This window comes from Neoarius graeffei, chromosome 5, assembly GCF_027579695.1.
Source record: "Neoarius graeffei isolate fNeoGra1 chromosome 5, fNeoGra1.pri, whole genome shotgun sequence".
Classification (NCBI taxonomy): Eukaryota; Metazoa; Chordata; class Actinopteri; order Siluriformes; family Ariidae; genus Neoarius; species Neoarius graeffei.
In genome coordinates, this window is record NC_083573.1 from 83,206,599 (window position 1) to 83,231,646 (window position 25,048).

Here is a 25,048-nt window from a genome sequence, read left to right on the forward strand (position 1 = left end):
ATTTAATAGTGGTAATAATCAAGATCACACTTTGGGAAAGATGCAGGACCCACTTAAAAAGTTGAAGGAGCAGGCAGTCAGATATAAAGCTCACAGAACAAAAAGGGCATGTTCATTAGCGTGGGAGTACTGGATTCTCATGCTACACTGAGTGACACATTTATCACATTCATTCTTTCTCCAATAATAGTTTCATCCTAACCAGAGTCATGGTGATTTAAATTTCTAATTTGTTTATGGCTTGGGAAACAGAATCAACGGACCTCATTGCAGGTGGGGAAAAAAAAAAAAAAAATTTTACCTTCTGGCGTGGACGGGTTTGGTCAAATTTTCTGTGGGACCAGGTGGGATAGGCCTAACTGAAGGTCTGCAGGAGCACGTAGAAGGTGATCAAACCTTCTGCAGGAATGGGTGTGATTGGTCAAACGTTCTACGGCAGGATTGGTCAAGCGTGTGCAAGAGTGGGTGGCATTAGTCAGGCAATTTCAAGAGTGGGTGTGATTGGTCAATCATGTGTGAGAGGAAGCACTGGTCAAGTGAGTGCCAGCATGAACAGAATTGGTCAAGCCTGTGTGGGAGAGGGTTGGGATTGGTCATGGCAGAGTGGGAAAGTGTGGGATTAAATCAAGCCAGGGTGGGAGAGGGCGGGACTGGTCAAACCAGTGTGGGAGAGGGCAGGACTGGTCAAGGCAGCGTGGGAGAGCGTTGGGATTGGTCATGGCAGAGTGCGAAAGTGTGGGATTAAATCAAGCCAGCGTGGGAGAGGGCGGGACTGGTCAAGGCAGTGTGGGAGAGCGTTGGGATTGGTCATGGCAGAGTGGGAAAGTGTGGGATTAAATCAAGCCAGTGTGGGAGAGGGCAGGACTGGTCAAACCAGTGTGGGAGAGGGCGGGACTGGTCAAGCCAGCATGGGAGCAGGTGAGATTGGTCAAACCAGCGTGGGAAAGGGCAGGATCGGTCAAGCCAGTATGGGAGAGGGTGGGATTGGTCAAACCAGTATGGGAACAGGTGGGATTAATCAAGTCAGTGTGGGAGCAAGTGGGATGGGTCAAATGAATGCCTGAGTAGGCGGGCCTAATCAAACATGCAGGAGTGCGCAAGATTGACCCGATTTCCTTTGGGAGTGGGAAATTAAACAACAGTTTTAGAAATCTCATCTCATTCTCTCTAGCCGCTTTATCCTGTTCTACAGGGTCGCAGGCAAGCTGGAGCCTATCCCAGCTGACTACGGGCGAAAGGCGGGGTACACCCTGGACAAGTCGCCAGGTCATCACAGGGCTGACACATAGACACAGACAACCATTCACACTCAAGTTCTAGAAATATAATACAAATTCACAAAAATGTAAGATTTCTGTTTTATATCGGAGTTTTGTTGGGTTCAGGAAAACGTTGCACTTTTTTCATCAAAACGTTGATTCTATCGATTTACACGGTATGTTTACATGCAATTCAAACATTTTCGAGTTAGAGTTTATAGATAATTCATCACTGTACATGCACACATCTCAAAGCACAAACTGGAAGTATAAGGACAAAGTTGCACAAGATAACTTCTTACAAAATCTGTTACACCATACATCATTTTCTTCCAATACCGAGCAGTAATTTCTTGGTAAACTACTTCAAAGAGAAATTGTTCCCTGAAGTTTCAGTTCAGTACATTTTTTCCCCCTCATACACAATATACAAGAAAATGCATTATATTCAGATCCAGAAAGTAATATTAAGGCATTTCATGCATTTTATCATATAGTTTATTATTAGGCATACCTTCTGAATATAGCCTGGATTTGAATGGGTAAATAGACGGAGAAACGTGGCTGTAGAGTGATATCGAAACAAAGTGATTGATTAATTATTAAAACTCTATCCATGATGTTTTCCTTTGACGAACCAAATTTCCAGGCACAATTGTTTTCAACGCTGCAGCATGTAGGGTAAACCTGGTATCGAGAGCTGAAATTTATACGATAATAATAAAAAAGGTCTAATGATTGTCGTCATGGTAATACTTAGTCATTTTGTATAACTTAACCCTCATACAGCACGTTACCGTGACGACAACAAAAATACAGGTTATATTAAATAAGCTTTTGATTTCATAAATTATACTATTTTGGATTTACATGCGTCTTCGTCGCGGAATTCGAATTATTTTATATATAGCTTCATAAACACGTTTTGATTACTCGTGTGTGTTAAGAATTGCAAAAGCCAAAACGTTCTGCGAATCATGGTGATGTTGACTGAATGTAACGATCATGCTTCTGCCTCAGTACTCAGGCTGCAGGTGATATGAACGTACTGTATATCCATTTGATAAGGCAGATTGAACCATGCTAAGGTTATGGAGAGTGTGTCCTCCAGCAGCTCAGAGAAAGACGTGGTGCAGTAACAGAAACTGCACCCCGAGCGGAATGCTGCTCTTGAAATGTTCAGCTACAACCTGCTTCCCATGACAAAAGCTGAGCCTTAATGCTTCAATCAGGAATTGATTTTTCAGCAATGTGTGAACTCACATTTCCTACAACAGTAATACAAACTGGGGATTAAAGGAAAACTCCACACTGAAACGCATTAAATACATTTAGACTGAAATACCGGTGATGTATCTCACGACTGTTGTGAGAAGTTGGTGGTTGTCTGTCACACTGATGTCAGACAGTGATGTCTCTAGCACAGGGTGGGGGAGGAGACTGAAGATAGCATGCTAATTATAAAAAATTAACATCAGGGTGGATTTTCCTTTGTCTTAGAACTCCTTCTGGCTGTGACTCGAGTCACCAATTCCTGATCAAGCATTAAAGCTATACATAGAACACACAAACTTTTTTTTTTTCCCCCCAACAGTAGGATGTACAGTCCTGGAAAATCTCTCCCTGTGGCTGAAAATGGACACTGGGATCACCAAGGTTATGCACAACTAACTAACAGAGTCCTCCTGCATACTCGTCCTCCTCTTCCTCAGGATTATCACCTCCACTGTTCACGCCTTCGTCTCCAGGAGCAACAGCAACAGCAGCAGTCTTCTTCTTCTTCCCTCCTCCAGGCACATGGAGTGTGATAGCCAGCTTAGCGTACTGGAAAAGAAAATAGTAAGGTTTATTTGACAAGTGGGGGGCGGCACGGTGGTGTAGTGGTTAGCGCTGTCGCCTCACAGCAAGAAGGTCCTGGGTTCGAGCCCCGTGGTCGGCGAGGGCCTTTCTGTGTGGAGTTTGCATGTTCTCCCCGTGTCCGCGTGGGTTTCCTCCGGGTGCTCCGGTTTCCCCCACAGTCCAAAGACATGCAGGTTAGGTTAACTGGTGACTCTAAATTGACCGTAGGTGTGAATGTGAGTGTGAATGGTTGTCTGTGTCTATGTGTCAGCCCTGTGATGACCTGGCGACTTGTCCAGGGTGTACCCCACCTTTCGCCCGTAGTCAGCTGGGATAGGCTCCAGCTTGCCTGCGACCCTGTAGAACAGGATAAAGCGGCTAGAGATGATGAGATGAGATTTGACAAGTGAAGCATAAAGGTAAGAATAGAAGGTTTGAACAGACCGGGACATTACAGTACCTAAAATCACTGGTGCAAAAAAAAAAAAAAAAAAAAAGACAGACAATCTGAGTTCCAAACATAATCAGGTATTTAAAGGAGAACTGAAGGCAAATTTCTATTCTCAAAATTCTATTTACGGGTCGTCGTGGCTCAGGTGGATAAGGTGCCATACCATAAATCCGGGGACCCGGGTTCGATTCCGACCCGAGGTCATTTCCCGATCCCTCCCCGTCTCTCTCTCTCCCACTCATTTCCTGCCTCTACACTGTCCTATCCAATAAAGGTGAAAAAAGCCCAAAAAAATCTTAAAAAAAAAAAAATTCTATTTATCTCATTTTATTAAATATCAGAATGCATTTTGAGAGCTATTTTGTCGCTGCTATAGCAAGTTATGAGTGTTTGAAATATGCTCTGTAATACATCAGTCCACATGTCAAAGCAATGGCCGTAAACGAGATTCGTTGAGACCTGTGCGAGACATCGTAGGATGGAAGTTAAACGTACAGCGGAAATCAAAGTGACCGACACCTGCCGACGTTGTCAAAAGACGCGCGCGCCCTCTTTCGAATCCTGACGTAATCAAGCTGGAAGTTTGAAAAAGTCGGCAGTAATCGCCATTTAAACTCGTTTTTGTGCAATACTTCGTTTGGAAAAGAGTTTTCAAAATGGCGGCACTGACACCTGGCTGACACTTCACGTTTCGAAGTCTTGCACAAGTCTCGTGAAGATCGCGCGGATAATAGCCCGGTCACACCGCCCGAACTTTGCTGGAGCGTTCCTTGAACGGTAGGGAGGGGGGGGCCGAATTTCAACAACGCTCGTCACCGCGCACAAAATGGGAAAAAAATCGAAAACACGGGCGTTGGCTTAGCGGTGCACCGCTGAAGCCGGCGTTGCTTTAGCGTTGGTTTAGCGGTAGCGAGCGGTAGCGGGCGTTGGTTTAGCGGTGACGCGAGCGTTGGTATAGCGGCGTTCTGCGCATGCGGGCTTTGGCTCGGCGGGGGTATAAAGTTGGTTTAGCGGCATACCGCTTGTGACTACGGAGCTGAACGGATCGTTTTGATACAAGTTCTGATAGATTTTTGATAGAAGCTCCACCATCAGCTTGTCATACAGTCCATGTTCAGGCCTTCTCAGTATCCACTGTCTGACCCACACAACTCTGTCTCTCCTTCTTCTCTCTCTTCTCCTTCTGTCAACAGCTTGTTGCAATCTGAGGAGGTTCTGATTCTGCTGCTGGACTAGTGCACCAATCATAGCAAGTCTCTCAGCATCCATGGTGATACAGTTTTACTGTAACTTTGAGCAAATTCGATATAGATGAGGTCTGAACTCAACGGCAGCTTGATTCCAAATGAGCTCCTGGTCCATTTCTCCCCGTATTTATAGCCAAATTCTGGTCCCGCTCCGACACCTCTATACCAACGCCAAACCAAAGTTCATCGCCGCCATGGATAGCTGCTTCAACGCCCGACACCGTTCCAGCAACCCCATGTCCGCTCGTAAAACGCTTACAGCCGCTCCACCGAAGTTTGTGCAACGTTTAATCGCCGCCCGGGCAACGCTAGCAAAGCAGCGGTGGTCCAGCGTTCAAGATTTCTGTGTTGGCCTAGCGGACCCAAGCGTCCACGAACTTGCGTCTAGCGGTGCCAAACTTTGACTGGGCGTTGGTGGAGCGGGGGTGAACTTTGCCGGGGCGGAAAATTGCCCCCTCCTCACCGCTCGCAATATTTTGTGCAGCTCAAAACTTTCGGAGCGGTAGGAGGGCCCCTCGAGAAACATCAGCGGTGGCCGAGCGTATACGGCGTTGCTTTAACGGGGGCCAACTTTTGTTAAACAGTGGTGAACGGTTACGAGCGGTGATGAATTTTTTTCACCGTTCAAGGAACGCTCCAGCAAAGTTCGGGCGGTGTGACCGGGCCATAAGCGACGCCTGCCATGGACCAAACGACCTAAATTCAACACGGCTAAAAACCAAACAGGCTGATAAGTATAATATTTAATTGCAATTAGTTGCCAATACGAGTCACAATATAAGGTTACTAAAACCGAAAACGTAATTGAATAACACGCTAATTAAGAAATAAAGCAAGTTTAAAAATGACTTCAGTTCTCCTTTAATGTTACTAATTCCTAAAATTACATGTGTTGGGAGCTGAAGATATGGAGTTGAGTGTCTCACACTACTGGATTTGGAAATACTAAGTAAGATTATGTTACTATAACCTACAAAACATTCAAAACTAGGACAGCACATTCAAAAAGACTAAAGCGGCGGCTACAATTAATCAACAGTCCATAATTATTGACACCTTTTCAGATTTACCAATAAAAAATAACTTTACAAAAGCTGAGTTTCAGTTACAACAGTTATTATTGGTTAATCAATCAGCCGGAAGACCCCGCCCCCTCGCCCTTTGATCTTGTCATCTGATGACACAGCTCGTTACCCAAGATGGAATTTATTTTATAACACGATCAGCAATTTGAGGAAAACCTGGACATTATCAATCAGTCATCGCAGGTACATGGTGGTGAGCATGGTGGAAAGATCATGGACATGTTTTTACTTCTCAAATTCACCGATATTTCATGATCTCCTTGTCGAAACCTACTTTGTTTCTTACTCTTTCATTTGACAGCCGCCATTTTGTATCTAAACGCGCGTTTGAGAAGTCACGTGAGGTGTCGATAATAGTGATCACTTTCACCAGTGTCCGCCATTATCGACACCCTGTGGAATTAAGGGACATTTACAACTGTTATGGATCAATCTTTGTGTAACATTGTTGAAGTAGATGAAGTATTTAAAAAAAGTGCTGTGATTTATAATAATTTTTTTTTCTGATTCATAACAGAATGGAACGCTTATAGAGTATTTGGAATCCGATTGCAATAAATAGAATTAGACCAGAATTAAATTCCTAGCGTATAAACAATTACATGCTTGTAATATTCAGATTTTTGTATTCCATTCAGATTTTTTTTTAACAGTTTGTTGTAAATATCGACCACATATTACAGTATCAGTAGACATTTTCTATTTTGGTTTGAGGAATGACATCTATCATTTATCAGTCAACTACAAAACTAGAAATACAAAACAACAACGAATAATTAAAGCCGCAAGCGGCCTCGACGGGCCCTCGCGCCAGCGGCCAAGGGGGGCGGGGGCATGCGTCCCCGCGAAATACCGTAAAGAGTTTGCTTGCCAAGTTTGACAAATCAGAAGCTGCAATATCATTTTTGCCATAACCAGCACCCCCAGGGGCGAAAGTGCACAAAATGTGGCGTATATGTCAGGTGAGCTATGAAGAGTTTGCGTATGAAGTTTGAAGACAATTGAGTAAATAGAAGATGAGATATAGATTTTTGAAGAATAAATTTTCTGGTTTTTCCCATGTCAGTAGGTGGCGCTACGCTGTACATGAGCGATTATGAGTTGGAAAAATAAGTGTCTACAACAGCAACGTACTATCACAAGGTAGTGGAGTGAAGGAAAAGCATTATGGAATTATTTACCAAAAACCCGGTTTGGAGCAATTGCTTCGGCCAAAAACAGCGCCCCCCATGGACGAAAATTCCCAAAATGTGGTATACATGACATGGGAGCTAGTAAGAGGGTGGCCGTGAAGTTTGACCAAATTTGAGGAAAGATTGGATGTTTTGCCCAAAAATAGCGCCCCCAGTGGCGAAATATCACAGAAATTGGGTAACATGTCAGAAGCCCAATGAGTGATTTGCGTGTGAAGTATGAGCAGTTTTGAGCAATTAGAAGATTTGTAATGATTTTTAAGCATGTAAAATTTTGCATTGAAAATTGATTGACGTATAACGTCTGAACGGCTTATGCTACGTGAAACGTATTCAGTAACTTTTGTCAGCCATGTCTGTAGATGATGTGTATCAATTTTGGTGACATTCCTATGAACGGTCTAGGAGGAGTTGCGCCGTCTTCGTGGCCATGCATTTCGCACAAAAGTGAAATTACCTCACTTCCTGTTGGGCGTGGCTAATGCATTGGCATTACATTTTTGTCCGGCTTAGTGAGATACATATGCATACCAAATGGCATGCCACTACTACAATCTACATGGCAACCAGGCACCTTAATGCGGGAGGCCAAAATCACAACGAGTTAGGGGGCGCTATAGAGGCCCTGAGGCCCGCCTGGATCTGGGCTTCTGGTTCTCAGTAGCGGTGGCAGTCTAAGAAAAAGGAGCCAAATCTCGTACGTTGTCGACCATGGCAAGCGCCCCAATAAGGGTCTTGTAAAGAGTTTGCTTGCCAAATTTGACAAATCAGAAGCTGCAATATCATTTCTGCCATAACCAGCACCCCCAGGGGCGAAAGTGGACAAAATTTGGCGTACATGTCAGGTGAGCTATGAAGAGTTTGCGTATGAAGTTTGATGACAATTGAGTAAATAGAAGATGAGATATAGATTTTTGAAGAATAAATTTTTTGGTTTTTCCCATGTCAGTAGGTGGCGCTATGCTGTACATGAGCGATTATGAGTTGGAAAAATAAGTGTCTACAACAGCAACGCACTATCACAAGGTAGTGGTGTGAAGGAAAAGCATTATGGAATTATTTACCAAAAACCCGTTTTAGAGCAATTGCGTCGGCCAAAAACAGCGCCCCCCATGGACGAAAATTCCCAAAATGTGGTATACATGACACGGGAGGTAGTAAGAGGGTGGCCGTGAAGTTTGACCAAATTTGAGGAAAGATGGGATTTTTTGCCCAAAAATAGCGCCCCCAGTGGCGAAATATCACAGAAATTGGATAACATGTCAGAAGCCCAATGAGTGATTTGCGGGTGAAGTATGAGCAGTTTTGAGCAATCAGAAGATTTGTTATGAATTTTTAAGCATGTAAAATTTTGCATCGAAAATTGATTGACGTATAACTTCTGAACGGTTTACCCTACGTGAAACGTATTTAGTAACTTTTGTCAGCCATGTCTGTAGATGATGTGTATCAATTTTGGTGACATTCCTATGAACGGTCTAGGAGGAGTTGCGCCGTCTTCGTGGCCACGCATTTCGCACAAAAGAGAAATTACCTCACTTCCTGTTGGGCGTGGCTAATGCATTGGCATTACATTTTTGTCCGGCTTAGTGAGATACATATGCGTACCAAATGGCATGCCACTACTACAAACTACACGGCACCCAGGCACCTTAAAGCGGGAGCCCAAAATCACAACGACTTAGGGGGCGCTATAGAGGCCCTGAGCCCCGGCCAAGTTTGGGCTTTTGGTTCTGAGTAGCGGTGGCAATTCTCGGAACTGGTGCCAAATTTGGTGCGTTTTCGCCCATGGCAAGCGCCCCGAAAATGGCCCAACAGCGGAGAAAAATAAAGAAGAAGAAGAAGAAGACGGAAGAATAATTAAAGCCGCAAGCGGCCTCGACGGGCCCTCGCGCCAGCGGCCAAGGGGGGCGGGGGCATGCGTCCCCGCGAAATACCTTCCACAGCTTCTGTGGCAAGAGACATTACTCCCACAATGGTGACAAAGCACAGAATTGGACACAGAGTACACGGTGCGCTGAGATGTTGTCATGGACAGAACATTTTATGCCATGGCTTCCCAACCGAATTAATGTATTTACCTCATCAGTCACCAAGCTATAGCTACATAGGATTGTCTTCTGTTAGACATCTATTAGTCTGTATGTAACGCTACAACACTTGCTCCCGACTGCCTACCCATTCCCCACAAGTCATGTGTGTTTAAGGCAACCAAAACAACATACTCCTGGTGCCTCATGATTGTAAACACCTCTCCTGCAACTGCTACAGCGCAATGAGCGCCCCCAGTGGTCCACAATTCATGTGTGTTTAAGGCAACCAAAACAACATACTCCTGGTGCCTCATGATTGTAAACACCTCTCCTGCAACTGCTACAGCGCAATGAGCGCCCCCAGTGGTGAAAGTTCACCAAATTTGGTATACATGTCAAGGGACCTATGAAGAGTTGTTTTATAAAGTTTGATCAAGTTTGACCAATCAGAAGCCGAGATATACAGCGCCCCCAGTGGCAAAAGTTCACAAAATTTGGCACATATGTCAGGTGACCTGTTAAGAGTGTGCGTATCAAGTTTGATCAAGATTGAGAAAATAGAAGATGAGATATTGATTTTTGAAGAATACATTTTTTGGTTTCTCCCATGTCAGTAGGTGGCGCTATGCTGCACATGAGCGATTATGAGTTGGAAAAATAAGTGTCTACAACAGCAACGTACTATCACAAGGTAGTGGTGTGAAGGAGAAGCATTGTGGAATTATTTACCAAAAACCTGTTTTGGAGCAATTGCGTTGGCCAAAAACAGCGCCCCCCATGGACGAAAATTCCCAAAATGTGGTGTACATGACATGGGAGGTAGTAAGAGGGTGGCCGTGAAGTTTGACCAAATTTGAGGAAAGATTGGATTTTTTGCCCAAAAATAGCGCCCCCAGTGGCGAAATATCACAGAAATTGGGTAACATGTCAGATGCCCAATGAGTGATTTGCGTGTGAAGTATGAGCAGTTTTGAGCAATTTGAAGATATGTTATGAATTTTTAAGCATGTAAAATTTTGCATTGAAAATTGATTGACGTATAACTTCTGAACGGTTTATTCTACGTGAAACGTATTTAGGAACTTTTGTCAGCCCTGTCTGTCGATGATGTGTATCAATTTTGGTGACATTCCTATGAACGGTCTAGGAGGAGTTGCGCCGTCTTCGTGGCCATGCATTTCGCACAAAAGTGAAATTACCTCACTTCCTGTTGGGCGTGGCTAATGCATTGGCATTACATTTTTGTCCGGCTTACTGAGATACATATGCGTACCAAATGGCATGCCACTACTACAATCTACATGGCAACCAGGCACCTTAATGCGGGAGGCCAAAAATCACAATGAGTTAGGGGGCACTATAGAGGCCCTGAGGCCCGCCTGGATCTGGGCTTCTGGTCCTCAGTAGCGGTGGGAGTCTAAGAAAAAGGAGCCAAATTTCGTGCGATGTCGACCATGGCAAGCGCCCCAAAAAGGGTCTTGTAAAGAGTTTGCTTGCCAAGTTTGACAAATCAGAAGCTGCAATATCATTTCTGCCATAACCAGCACCCCCAGGGGCGGAAGTGCACAAAATTTGGCGTACATGTCAGGTGAGCTATGAAGAGTTTGCGTATGAAGTTTGATGACAATTGAGTAAACAGAAGATGAGATATAGATTTTTGAAGAATAAATTTATTGGTTTTTCCCATGTCAGTAGGTGGCGCTATGCTGTACATGAGTGATTATGAGATGGAAAAATAAGTGACCACAACAGCAACGCACTATCACAAGGTAGTGGTGTGAAGGAAAAGCATTATGGAATAATTTACCAAAAACCCGTTTTGGAGAAATTGCGTCGGCCAAAAACAGCGCCCCCCATGGACGAAAATTCCCAAAATGTGGTATATATGACACGGGAGGTAGTAAGAGGGTGGCCGTGAAGTTTGACCAAATTTGAGGAAAGATTGGATTTTTTGCCCAAAAATAGCGCCCCCAGTGGCGAAATATCACAGAAATTGGGTAACATGTCAGAAGCCCAATGAGTGATTAGCGTGTGAAGTATGAGCAGTGTTGAGCAATTAGAAGATTTATTATGAATTTTTTAGCATGTAAAATTTTGAAGTGAAAATTGATTGACGTATAACTTCTGAACGGTTTATCCTACGTGAATCGTATTTAGTAACTTTTGTCAGCCATGTCTGTAGATGATGTGTATCAATTTTGGTGACATTCCTATGAACGGTCTAGGAGGAGTTGCGCCGTCTTCGTGGCCATGCATTCCGCACAAAAGTGAAATTACCTCACTTCCTGTTGGGCGTGGCTAATACATTGGCATTACATTTTTGTCCGGCTTAGTGAGATACAAATGCATACCAAATGGCATGCCACTACTACAAACTATATGGCAACCAGGCACCTTAATGCAGGATGCCAAAATCACAACGACTTAGGGGGCGCTATAGAGGCCCTGAGCCCCGGCCAAGTGTGGGCTTTTGGTTCTGAGTAGCGGTGGCAATTCTCGGAAGTGGCGCCAAATTTCGCGCGTTTTCGCCCATGGCAAGCGCCCCGAAAATGGCCCAACAGCGGAGAAAAATAAAGAATAATAATAATAGTGAACTCTTACAAGAACAATAGGGCCTTCGCCCTATAGGGCTCGGGCCCTAATAATAGTGAACTCTTACAAGAACAATAGGGCCTTCGCCCATAGGGCTCGGGCCCTAATAAACTGATCTACGAAAGTGGAGCAAAAAGATTTTCTGACACGGGTTAAACATTATCAGTTCATTTGTTTAAAAAACGTTAGAATTACTTCCTCATTTACATAAAGCACCGACATCCATATCTCATCTCATTATCTCTCACTGCTTTATCCTGTTCTACAGGGTCGCAGACAAGCTGGAGCCTATCCCAGCTGACTACGGGCGAAAGGCGGGGTACACCCTGGACAAGTCGCCAGGTCATCACAGGGCTGACACATAGACACAGACGACCATTCACACTCACATTCACACCTACGCTCAATTTAGAGTCACCAGTTAACCTAACCTGCATGTCTTTGGACTGTGGGGGAAACCGGAGCACCCGGAGGAAACCCACGTGGACACGGGGAGAACATGCAAACTCCGCACAGAAAGGCCCTCGCCGGCCACGGGGCTCGAACCCAGGACCTTCTTGCTGTGAGGCGACAGCGCTAACCACTACACCACCGTGCCACCTGACATCCATATATTTATACTAAATGTACTAAATATAAAAGTCTATGTACAACACATTTTAAATAAAAACTGTTTTGTGAACTTAATACCACATCCTGATTTATTTATTTTTTTCATAAATAATCATCTGGATGTCGATAATTGTGGAACAGTGTTGATAACTGTTGGCAAAAGGTGTTGATAATTGTGGAACAGTGTTGATAACTGTTGACAAAAAGTTTCGATAATTGTGGAACAGTGTTGATAACTGTTGACAAAAGGTGTTGATAATTGTGGAACAGTGTTGATAACTGTTGACAAAAAGTTTTGATAATTGTGGAACAGTGTTGATAACTGTTGACAAAAGGTGTCAATAATTATGGGACAGTGTTGATAACTGTTGACAAAAGGTTTCGATAATTGTGGAACAGTGTTGATAACTGTTGACAAAAGGTTTCGATAATTGTGGAACAGTGTTGATAACTTGACAAAAGGTGTCGATAATTGTGGAACAGTGTTGATAACTGTTGACAAAAAGTTTCGATAATTGTGGAACAGTGTTGATAACTGTTGACAAAAGGTTTCGATAATTGTGGAACAGTGTTGATAACTGTTGGCAAAAGGTGTCGATAATTGTGGAACAGTGTTGATAACTGTTGACAAAAAGTTTCGATAATTGTGGAACAGTGTTGATAACTGTTGACAAAAGGTGTCGATAATTGTGGGACAGTGTTGATAACTATTGCCAAAAGGTGTCGATAATTGTGGAACAGTGTTGATAACTGTTGACAAAAGGTTTCGATAATTGTGGAACAGTGTTGATAACTGTTGACAAAAGGTTTCGATAATTGTGGAACAGTGTTGATAACTGTTGACAAAAGGTTTCGATAATTGTGGAACAGTGTTGATAACTGTTGACAAAAGGTGTCAATAATTATGGGACAGTGTTGATAACTGTTGGCAAAAGGTGTCGATAATTGTGGAACAGTGTTGATAACTGTTGACAAAAGGTTTCGATAATTGTGGAACAGTGTTGATAACTGTTGACAAAAGGTGTCAATAATTATGGGACAGTGTTGATAACTGTTGACAAAAAGTGTCGATAATTGTGGAACAGTGTTGATAACTGTTGACAAAAGGTTTCGATAATTGTGGAACAGTGTTGATAACTGTTGACAAAAGGTGTCGATAATTGTGGAACAGTGTTGATAACTGTTGACAAAAGGTGTCAATAATTATGGGACAGTGTTGATAACTGTTGACAAAAGGTTTCGATAATTGTGGAACAGTGTTGATAACTTGACAAAAGGTGTCGATAATTGTGGAACAGTGTTGATAACTGTTGACAAAAAGTTTCGATAATTGTGGAACAGTGTTGATAACTGTTGACAAAAAGTTTCGATAATTGTGGAACAGTGTTGATAACTGTTGACAAAAGGTGTCGATAATTGTGGGACAGTGTTGATAACTATTGCCAAAAGGTGTCGATAATTGTGGAACAGTGTTGATAACTGTTGACAAAAGGTTTCGATAATTGTGGAACAGTGTTGATAACTGTTGACAAAAGGTTTCGATAATTGTGGAACAGTGTTGATAACTGTTGACAAAAGGTTTCGATAATTGTGGAACAGTGTTGATAACTGTTGACAAAAGGTGTCAATAATTATGGGACAGTGTTGATAACTGTTGGCAAAAGGTGTCGATAATTGTGGAACAGTGTTGATAACTGTTGACAAAGGGTTTCGATAATTGTGGAACAGTGTTGATAACTGTTGACAAAAGGTGTCAATAATTATGGGACAGTGTTGATAACTGTTGACAAAAAGTGTCGATAATTGTGGAACAGTGTTGATAACTGTTGACAAAAGGTTTCGATAATTGTGGAACAGTGTTGATAACTGTTGACAAAAGGTGTCGATAATTGTGGAACAGTGTTGATAACTGTTGACAAAAGGTGTCAATAATTATGGGACAGTGTTGATAACTGTTGACAAAAGGTTTCGATAATTGTGGAACAGTGTTGATAACTTGACAAAATGTGTCGATAATTGTGGAACAGTGTTGATAACTGTTGACAAAAAGTTTCGATATTTGTGGAACAGTGTTGATAACTGTTGACAAAAAGTTTCGATAATTGTGGAACAGTGTTGATAACTGTTGACAAAAGGTGTCGATAATTGTGGGACAGTGTTGATAACTATTGCCAAAAGGTGTCGATAATTGTGGAACAGTGTTGATAACTGTTGACAAAAGGTTTCGATAATTGTGGAACAGTGTTGATAACTGTTGACAAAAGGTTTCGATAATTGTGGAACAGTGTTGATAACTGTTGACAAAAGGTTTCGATAATTGTGGAACAGTGTTGATAACTGTTGACAAAAGGTGTCAATAATTATGGGACAGTGTTGATAACTGTTGGCAAAAGGTGTCGATAATTGTGGAACAGTGTTGATAACTGTTGACAAAAGGTTTCGATAATTGTGGAACAGTGTTGATAACTGTTGACAAAAAGTGTCGATAATTGTGGAACAGTGTTGATAACTGTTGACAAAAGGTTTCGATAATTGTGGAACAGTGTTGATAACTGTTGACAAAAGGTGTCGATAATTGTGGAACAGTGTTGATAACTGTTGACAAAAGGTGTCAATAATTATGGGACAGTGTTGATAACTGTTGACAAAAGGTTTCAATAATTGTGGAACAGTGTTGATAACTGTTGGCAAAAGGTGTCGATAATTGTGGAACAGTGTTGATAACTGTTGACAAAAGGTGTCGATAATTGTGGAACACAGTGTTGATAACTGTTGACAAAAGGTGTCGATAATTGTGGAACACAGTGTTGATAACTGTTGACAAAAGGTGTCGATAATTGTGGAACAGTGTTGATAACTTGACAAAAGGTGTCGATAATTGTGGAACAGTGTCGCGTGATCGGATACGCTAAGTAATCGGGAACCAACTCATCTTTTTCCCAATGGAAGTTTGAGTAATTATTCATGCACAGTTTACGTCTTAAAAGTCTTTTCTACTTTTGCAACGGCCAAAAGATCGTTAAGGTGTCGATAATTGTAGCCGCCGCTCGAGTACAGTAATGCAGGAACAGCGTGTACAACCGGAGATTAAAGGACTTTTACTACTCTGTTGTAAAAATGTATTATAGTTTACTATCGTAGGCCAAATTCAGAACTACCGGAACCCTCGTCAATATTAATCTGTAACCTGATTATCATAGTGAGTGGCATTTTGAGCTTAAATGCAAACAGTGCATCAGTTTATTTAAACCCAATATTACTCAAATAGAAATAGAATACTTACATAATGAGTTTTGCTCCTATAAACATCCCTAGAGTTAACATCTGGAAATGTTATTTGGCAATGCTTATAGAAGTATCTGAAATTAATCCTTAGCTCATAACATTAATCACCTTTATATTTAAAGATCTGTACATGTTCACAGCCTTCAACAGGCGTTCGATATAGAGTTTAAACCCAGAGACCGAGATAGCTGTTGTAAATCATTTTGTGTCACGTCATTTTGGGGCAGCCTGGGCTGAAGTGCCCTCGAGCAAGGCACCTAACCCCCAACTGTTCCCTGAGCACTGTAGCATAGCTGCCCACTGCTTGGGTTTGTGTGTGCGCGCATGCGTGTGTTCACTGCTTCAGATGGGTTAAATGCGAGGAGGAATTTCACTGTGCTTGAGTGGGCATGTGACAAAGGCTGCTTCTTCGACCTTCATTCAGATCTCATCTGGTGTAAATGTCAAATCACTGTATGTATTTTTTTTCTACAATAATTTTGCTCATTCTCTTGAAGGGTGCCAATAATTCTGGTGTTGACACCAGTCCTGCCAATCATTGTAAAATGCTTGGAAAGGACATGGGAAAAATGTGAAGAAACACTTTGCAAACCCTAGAGCAGTGTTTCTCAAGCAGTGGACTGCGAAGCGCCAGCTAGTGGGCTGCAAAATTTTTTTCACATTTGAACCCAAATAGTTCAGGATGTCATCGTCCCCCAAATTCAGTCGCTGGTTTGCCAAACACTTTTCAAGTGGAATAAATACATTTGTGGGTAAATTAAGACGAACAAGCTTTTTTGTCACATTCCTCCTCTACATTTATCCTGCGCATGCACACAGAGTGCGCACACACACACACAGAGCACTATAAATAGGTAAATTATATGGATCTGTGATGCCTGCTGGAACAGAAGAGCAGGAAGGATTGAGAATCGAGTGGCTGTCGTTTGTTTACACCCGATACCAAAACTTGTAGCGCCCTACCAACCATCACAAAGACGTGGACAAAAAGCCCAGAAACTCCTATTTACCCGGGCAAAAACGATACAGGATTTATCTAGTCACGTCCTGATCCCCAGATCTTTCACCCAGTCACATATAAAAAAAAGTTGTTCTCGTCAGGGGCGTATCAAGCTTTCCAAAAGTGGGGGTGTTCTGGAATGGGGAAGCCATATCATTAGAAATCGGTTTATGGCTATATACGCGCCCGGCGTGTACACTGCGATGTACTGTCAATGACCGATATGGAACTTTTTCATCCCCATGGTCCATGGATGCAAATGAAAGGGAGGACAGCAGAAAGCCTATAAATCCAGTTGACTCCAGCCAAGTTCTGCATTTCATGCAGAGATCTATCATGTTGGGTTTTGGTGTTGTTCCTGCCAGGGCTGTAATTATTCAGTAAGTGAAGGCAAAAAGTATTGAGTGATAATTCTAGGTAACAGGATACTGTTCTATAACAGAGATGTCAGTATTGCTGCCTACACTGGTATACACAAAACCAAAAACTTCACATAGCCCAAGAAGTCATACACAGTGTATAGATCATACACCATCATGCATAACAGTTTGGACTGGGATGGCTTTGTGTGAGCAGGAGGCATGGCTAATCAGTTCATGCTGGAGAAGCGCAGCATCCTGGAAGGACCTCTTTAGTATAGCATTCAAATAAGACGGGGCAGTTCCTGCTTTTAATGTCTTTAATTATTCAAACTCGTGTACAAAACTTGTTTGCATCATGTATTACGTCAGGTTTAATGCATAAAATTTGAAAATGATGCAATAGACAGGGTGGCACGGTGGTGTAGTGGTTAGCGCTGTCGCCTCACAGCAAGAAGGTCCGGGTTCGAGCCCCGTGGCTGGCGAGGGCCTTTCTGTGCGGAGTTTGCATGTTCTCCCCGTGTCCGCGTGGGTTTCCTCTGGGTGCTCCGGTTTCCCCCACAGTCCAAAGACATGCAGGTTAGGTTAACCGGTGACTCTAAATTGACCGTAGGTGTGAATGTGAGTGTGAATGGTTGTCTGTGTCTATGTGTCAGCCCTGTGATGACCTGGCGACTTGTCCAGGGTGTACCCCGCCTTTCGCCCGTAGTCAGCTGGGATAGGCTCCAGCTTGCCTGCGACCCTGTGGAACAGGATAAAGCGGCTACAGATAATGAGATGAGATGCAATAGACTACACATACAACAAACACTTAATGGCCAAATAACATTAGACTGTACAACAATTATTGAACATTCATTCGATTTGAAATGCCTTTAAACCTCAATTGAAAAACTCTTCTAAAAAGTGATAAGCAGTTATAATGCATGAAAAGTAGACTTGGTACAAACACACACACTCGTAATAAAAAACTTGCCTCAACTGACTTTACAACTAGTAACTACTATTAACACAATCTTTTAGGGCATGGCGCCTGGGACAACTGTTTGAACGACGGCATCGCAAGCGCTTTGAGAAGGGTCTGTCTGCAGAGCCAGGCACAGTAAGCACTGCATGCGACGTCAAACCTGGAACGGTGAATCAGGAGCTGTAAAACTGGTGTTGGCTCTGCAGCTCTGCAGACAGATACTGTGTTATTGAGCGCTTTCGTCACGCTACGCAAACTGACTATTATATTCACGCTAGACCCCGAAGCCGTTTGTTTTCAGGATAATGGCTGGCTGATGAAATTATTGGCTGGCTAGCTGACTCAGCCAAAACCTTAATGGCTGCTGCAGCCACCAAAATGTTTATGGCTACAAATGGTTGATACTGGACGTCACTGTGTGGCATATATCCGGGCGAACGGATCAAACAAATGGGGGGAATAAATAGCAAATTACCACAGGTCCCCTGGTCTCTTACTTCATTGTAAATATAAATCTAGCAAGATTGTAGTTCAATGCTAATAATAAGCTAATCTGGATTGTTCGAGGAAGGCATCTAGCTATCTACTCTCACTAGCAATGACCAGTGAAGGACTGGCAGCTATCTTACTATGATGAAAGTAGAGTGGTGGAGTACTTTTTTTTTTAATCAATCTCGAAGTATGTGAAACAAACAAACAAACAAAAAAAATACCTTTACACTTTCCCTCAGCAGCGGCAAAGAATGCAGCCATCTCGTCGATATCGGAGTCGATTGATGCTCTGGGTGGGTTCCCCAGTGTATCGTGGTAACGGTGTGAGGGGAGGGAAGCCAGACAGGTAGTCACAACGGCAAGCTTGTGGTGGCTCTCTGTGCTGTGATATCAGTTCTAAATCTCTACAGTGTATGCCTATACGTCTCTATTGTGTTACTACTAGTGTGTACAGTTGATCATGTTTGTGTCACTTTTCTTGTAGCTCATGATGTGGATAAACCCATTATTTGATGTACACAATTCTTAGTGGCTCAGCCAAATTTTATTAGATAGCGGCTCAAACTGGCTTACAAAATTATTGGCTGGCGGCGGCTCAAATTCTAAATGGCGGTTTTAGCGGTGCCTGGCGGCGGCTTCGGGGTCTAATTCACGCAACTGCTGATTGGTCGGGTGAGAAACTGTTTTGAGTCCGTTGCGTGGCTGTTTTTTGTCTAACGTTATGGCAATAGTTTACTTCCTTGTTACACATTTTATAGTAGCTGTATAATTTTCATAATGATTTTAATCTGACAAAAGTGCGGGGGATGAAATTGTGTTTCAACAAAAGTGGGGGGGATGAAACGTACGCATCCCCCGCGGGTGATACGCCCCTGGTTCTCGTCCATGCTCTTCTAGGTTTTCATCCGATTGTCCATGTAGCATGTCTGCAGCATCAGGTAGTTTGAGATGTCAGGGAACTCAACAGATGGATAATGATCCAGCTCTTAACGAATGAATGACTTTATTTAAAACACGATAAGTTGATCGGCAGAGCTGGTGGGGTCGTGCATGTACAGATACAAATAATTACAAAAGACTAAACAATCTTCCAAAAAATAAAAAATAAAAAAACTTAAAACCTGTTGATTATCTGTTAATTATCTTCACATTAAGTTAATCAACAGTGTGCATGACCACGGTCTTTGTACTTCGTTCCGGCTACAATAGGATCAAAATTAATTCTACTAATGTCACATTTAGCTAGCAAAGTTTTCTTTCATAGGAAAAATCCGTCTTTGTTAGCGTGAAAGGATCCAATCCCATGGAGTGGTTTCTATATCCACTTCTTTTGAGTGGACTTCTTGGTACTTCTTCAGATCCTCAGTCGGGATGGGAATTCTGCGTCCTTTCTGGGAGTTGGATCATTTGACTCATCATATGAATTGAATCTTTCAGCTCCCATCATACACACCCAATTCAACAAACAACGCAGATGTTAAAAGGAGATTTCCATGGGAGCATTTTAATTAATGGTATAGCGTTGTTTGTTGAATTGGGTGTGTATGGTGGGAGCTGAAAGATTCAATTCATATGATATGATGAGTCAAATGATCCAACTCCCAGAAAGGACGCAGAACTCCCATCCCGACTGAGGATTTGACAATAACGGTGGAAGATTCGGTACTTACATCCTCTGAAACTCAAATATTTGGGCTGCAACCGAAAATATACACCATGTTCCTAAACACTAGATCAATACAACAATGATATAGCCATTCCTTTTAGTGTGCAGACTGTAATTTGGAATGTAGCCCTACATCTACAACCCTGTGTAAAATGGTAAAAACAGAATGCAAGGATTTTCAAATCCTTTTCGACCTGTCTCCAGTTGAACATAATACAAAGACAAGATATTTAATGTCCAAAATGATAAACTTTAGTGTTTTTTGTAAATATACACTCATTCTGAATTTGATGCCTGCAACACGTTCCAGAAAAGTTAGGACAGGGACATGTTTACCACTGTGTTACACATCTTTTCTTTTAACAAACACTCAGTAAGTAAGTATTTGAGAACTGAGGAGACTGTTTAAATTTTTGAACGGGAAATTCTTTCCCATTCTTCCTTAACATATGACTTCATTTGCTCAACAGTCTGGGGTCTCGGTCGCTGTATTTTGCGCTTCATAATGCGCCACACATTTTCAGTGAGAGGCAGGCTGGCCAGTTTAGCCCCTGCACTCTTTTACGATGAAGCTGTGCTGTTGTAAGACATACAGGATGTGGTCTGACATTGTCCTGCTGGAATAAGCGGGGTTGTCCCTGAAAAAGACGTTGAACAAAACCTGTATGTACCTTTCAGCATTAATGGTGCCTTCATAGATATAGAAGTTACTCATGCCATGGGCACCATCACACCCCCATGCCATCACAGATGCTGGCTTTTGAACTTTGTGCTGGTAAAAATCTGGATGGTCCTTCTCCTTTTTAGCCTGGAGGACACAACGTCCATGATTTCCAAAATCAAATTTGTAACATGGACTCGTCAGACCACAGCACACTTTTCCACTTTGCGTCTGTCCATCTCAGATGAGCTCAGGCCCAGAGAATTCAGTGGCGTTTCTGGATGTTGTGGGGAAGCCATGGCTTAAAGGTAAGAGAAGCAGCTTTGGGACCAAAAGGTTGTCGGTCTGATTCCCTGAACCTGCAGGAATGGCTGAAGTACCCTTGAGCAAGGCACCTAACCTCTAACAGCTCCCCAGGCTGCTCTGGGCATGTTATACGTCACTCTGGATAACAGCGTCTGCTAAAAGCCTGTTGGCTTTCACTTTGCATAGTAGTTGCAGCAACTAACTGTTTACTGACAACTGTTTTCCGAAGTGTTCCCAAGCACTAATATCCTTTATAAAATCATGTCAGTTTTTAATCCACTGCTGCCTGAGAGACTGAATATCATGGACATTCAATATACGTTTTCAACTTTGCCCCTTATGTGCAGAGATGTCTCTGGATTCTCTGAATCTTTTGAGGATATTATGGATTGTCGATGGTGAAATCCCTAAATTCCTTGAAACTGTATGTTGAGAAAAGTTGTTCTTAAACTTGTGGACCATTTCCTCATACAGTTGTTCACAAAGTATCGAACCTCACCCCATCCTTGCTGGTGAACGACTGAGCCTTTCCAATTGCGCGTTCCAAACAGGTGTTTTTTGAACATTCCACAATTTTTCCAACTTTTTTGGAACGTCTTGCCGACATTAAATTCAGAATGAGTGTATATTTACAAAAAAAAAAGCTTATCAGTTCAAACATTAACTATTCAATTGAATATAGGTCAAAAAGGATTTGCAAATCATTGCATTCTGTTTTTATTTATGTTTTACACAGATATGCCGGGCGGCACGGTGGTGTAGTGGTTAGCGCTGTCGCCTCACAGCAAGAAGGTCCGGGTTCGAGCCCCGTGGCCAGTGAGGGCCTTTCTGTGTGGAGTTTGCATGTTCTCCCCGTGTCCGCGTGGGTTTCCTCCGGGTGCTCCGGTTTCCCCCACAGTCCAAAGACATGCAGGTTAGGTTAACTGGTGACTCTAAATTGAGCGTAGGTGTGAATGTGAGTGTGAATGGTTGTCTGTGTCTATGTGTCAGCCCTGTGATGACCTGGCGACTTGTCCAGGGTGTACCCCGCCTTTCGCCCGTAGTCAGCTGGGATAGGCTCCAGCTTGCCTGCGACCCTGTAGAAGGATAAAGCGGCTACAGATAATGAGATGAGAATGAGACAGATATGCCAACTTTTTGGAATCAGGGTCGTACCATTAAGCAATAAGAAGTCAGAAAGTTGAAAGTGATTCGCTCGTGTTCTCAGAGCCCATGTAATACTCACGTCATTGTCCATGTATTTGAACAGTGGCGAGTTGCAGACGCGGGCCACCTGCTCTTCATCCTGCTGATCGTATCCCTGTAACAGCTGCTCCAACGCAACACAGTCTTCACTCCCACTGAATCCTGGGATACTGTAGCTTTCCCTCACACACTTATCGGCCGCGACGTAATCTCCTCTGTGGAGGTGAACCAGCGCTTGTGCGATGGTTTTCTAGACACGACAGAGCAAAAGATCTGCTACATCATGAGGTATAGAACAGCTGCACTGCTGATTCAGAGGACTGGGGTAAAACATGCTGTACCTTAAAACACGTCGGGTAATTTTCTATGTCTCTGTACATGTTCTTCTCCTTTTGAATTGACAATGCTGCTTCGTCAAATCTTTAGGAGAAAAAAAAAAAAAAAACAGGAGAAACTGTGAATTCACTCAAAGACCAGCTATAAAGTAAAGTAAAGTAGATACACTTTTCTCGAACATGAGCAAGCTTTACTTCTTTTGTCTGACAAGGAGCCGAGACGCTTTGCCGAGCAGCTCCACAGCCTGCCGCAGACGTTCCTCATTCTGTAACAGAAAACAGGAACTTCTCTGAATTGTGCTGACGATCTGATATACTGCAGTATTTACACAATATTCTTATCATGAACATTGCTCTATGTTCCAGTTGGGAGGAGGCTGTATGGATACACAGAAGTTAAAACTTCTAACACAAAGTCTCTCCCAGTCAGAAGGCGGCATAATGACAGCTAGCATTGACGGTCCCTTCAATTATTTCTGACATTTTAGAATAACAGGCATTCCACAATTCAGTGAAGCAAACAAGCGCTACGAAAAGGTTCGCAAAACATGTTAGAATGATAAATAAATTCTAGCGTGCATCATGCAATCAGAATCACGTTTGTTCAATCGGACATGTTTGAACTAACCAAATAGTGAGCTGTGTGCGTTTGGTTAGCTTTCACTTGCTTGGTTTTCCAGACTTAAAGGGGCTGATTAAGCATGAAGGCATCATTTCAAAACACATGAATAACTGATCGAGAGACAAGGTCTTCGTTATTAATAAAAATGCCTCGCAAAAGCCTTAGATGTGGTTTATCTGCCTATTGTTACTAAAGAAAACATTAGAACAATTTCATTAATATAAACCTGTGATCGTCATTGCAGCTATCAGAGAAAATTAGTCAACACCTTATAAATCAATCCCACTTAAGAACTGTAAGAATTAAAAAAAAAAAAAAAAAAAAAAACTACGGGTTAAAATCTTGATATTCCAAGGCATTTTACAATACACAATGTTCAGTAATTATTCAGTAATGACTCACATATGCACACACACTATTTTATACATCTCCACATTCACTGGATATGAGCAATCATGTGCTCAGAATGGCTACTCTACTACTCGGCTATCAGCTCATATACCGTGAGTAGAGAAAAACAAAATGGCGGAGCGTGTTGCTGAACCAACAAAGGACGAAATAAAAACTCTACTCGAAAACAAAATCCCAAAGCAACAAAATATGGAATAAATGTATATGATGGTAAGAACATATCTTTTTTTTTCCAGAATTATTATTAGCGCGTTTTTCATAAATTGCTCCTGTCATTTCGCTGGTTTGTTTACATTCTAAGTGGAAATGATTTTGTCGGACAAGTTTTTATTGATCAAATTTGCAAAAAAATAAAAATGCTTCGTTTCTCAAAATCCAATAAATGTGGAGTTATTCCACTCAATCTCGTCGTACACGGCTTATAGCCAACTCAGTGCTACGCGCCTCATCGGCTATCAGCTTATGTACGACTCGATTTCGTGGAATAACTTAAATTATATATTTATTTTGTTCACCAATCGCTTATTAAGCACTGAATGGTGAAAGGAAAAGAAAGGCAAAATTCATACTAAAATATTTTGTAGCATCCAACAAACCACTTGTTGCTGTGAGAGACAAGAAAACGTGCTCAGTGTAAAAGAGCTGTAGCTGATGATACCTAGGGTGATCTCTCAAGTAAGTACGGTGTGATGTAATTAATATATATTATTTACCAGCTGGGAGGTCCATATGGTGAAATACCGTGACCGAGGTCTTGAAAGTACTGATCGAGGCCCTCTGGGCCGAGGTCAGTATTCAAGGCCGAGGTCACGGTATTTCACCATACGGACCGACCTTAAGCTGGTAAATAATATATTTATTTTTTTCTTTACCAAATTCTAACAGAAAACGAGAGCGCCAGAAAGGGAAAACCGAGCCGAGCCGCCATTTTGAATCCTCATTCACGGCTGTAATGCAAATGGCTTCCTCCTCGGTATACAAGTGCACTTCCATGGCAGGAAAAAAACTACATTTTGCCGCCTATGTCGTCCCCTATTTATACAAAATTGAGTCATTCAGGATTCAGCCATGTTTTTGCTCGGCGTTAGCAACAGTTAGAGGTTTTTAGCTTTCTCCTGAAATGTTTTATTTTATTTCTTCTTCCTCAGGGTAGTAAAACTCGCTTTCGCTGTGAACACTGTCGTTATCGCTATCCATGCTGTAAAATTAATGCTATTCTCCTGAGAAATGCTGGCAAAAATTTATAAGATTTTTGATAATCTTATAAATAAACCTTTTTTTTTAATAAGATAAATGTTGACAAACAATGCTACTATGTTTGTTGTTGTGAACGAGCGAGTCGCCAGAGGTCCATAACCGGGGTCCGTATTGTAGGATACGGACCCGCTCGCCAGCCAATCAGAGCGCAGGATGGAAACTGGACCGCGAAAAAAATAATTAGGAGGATA

The 25,048-nt window shown here is 42.4% G+C and overlaps 1 protein-coding gene across 1 annotated transcript in view; it reads right to left on the minus strand.

The window, feature by feature from the left end:
* Positions 1-1,346: 1,346 nt before the first annotated feature.
* The window catches only part of napga (N-ethylmaleimide-sensitive factor attachment protein, gamma a), a 47,828-nt gene continuing 24,126 nt past the window's right edge, over positions 1,347-25,048 (minus strand). The window contains exons 8-11 of the mRNA XM_060922470.1: positions 22,763-22,833; positions 22,574-22,652; positions 22,273-22,482; positions 1,347-3,083 (exon numbers count right to left, since the gene is read on the minus strand). Of these exons, the coding sequence (XP_060778453.1) occupies positions 2,931-3,083; positions 22,273-22,482; positions 22,574-22,652; positions 22,763-22,833 (513 nt within the window). The 3' untranslated portion in view covers positions 1,347-2,930. The remainder of the gene's footprint in view (positions 3,084-22,272; positions 22,483-22,573; positions 22,653-22,762; positions 22,834-25,048) is intronic.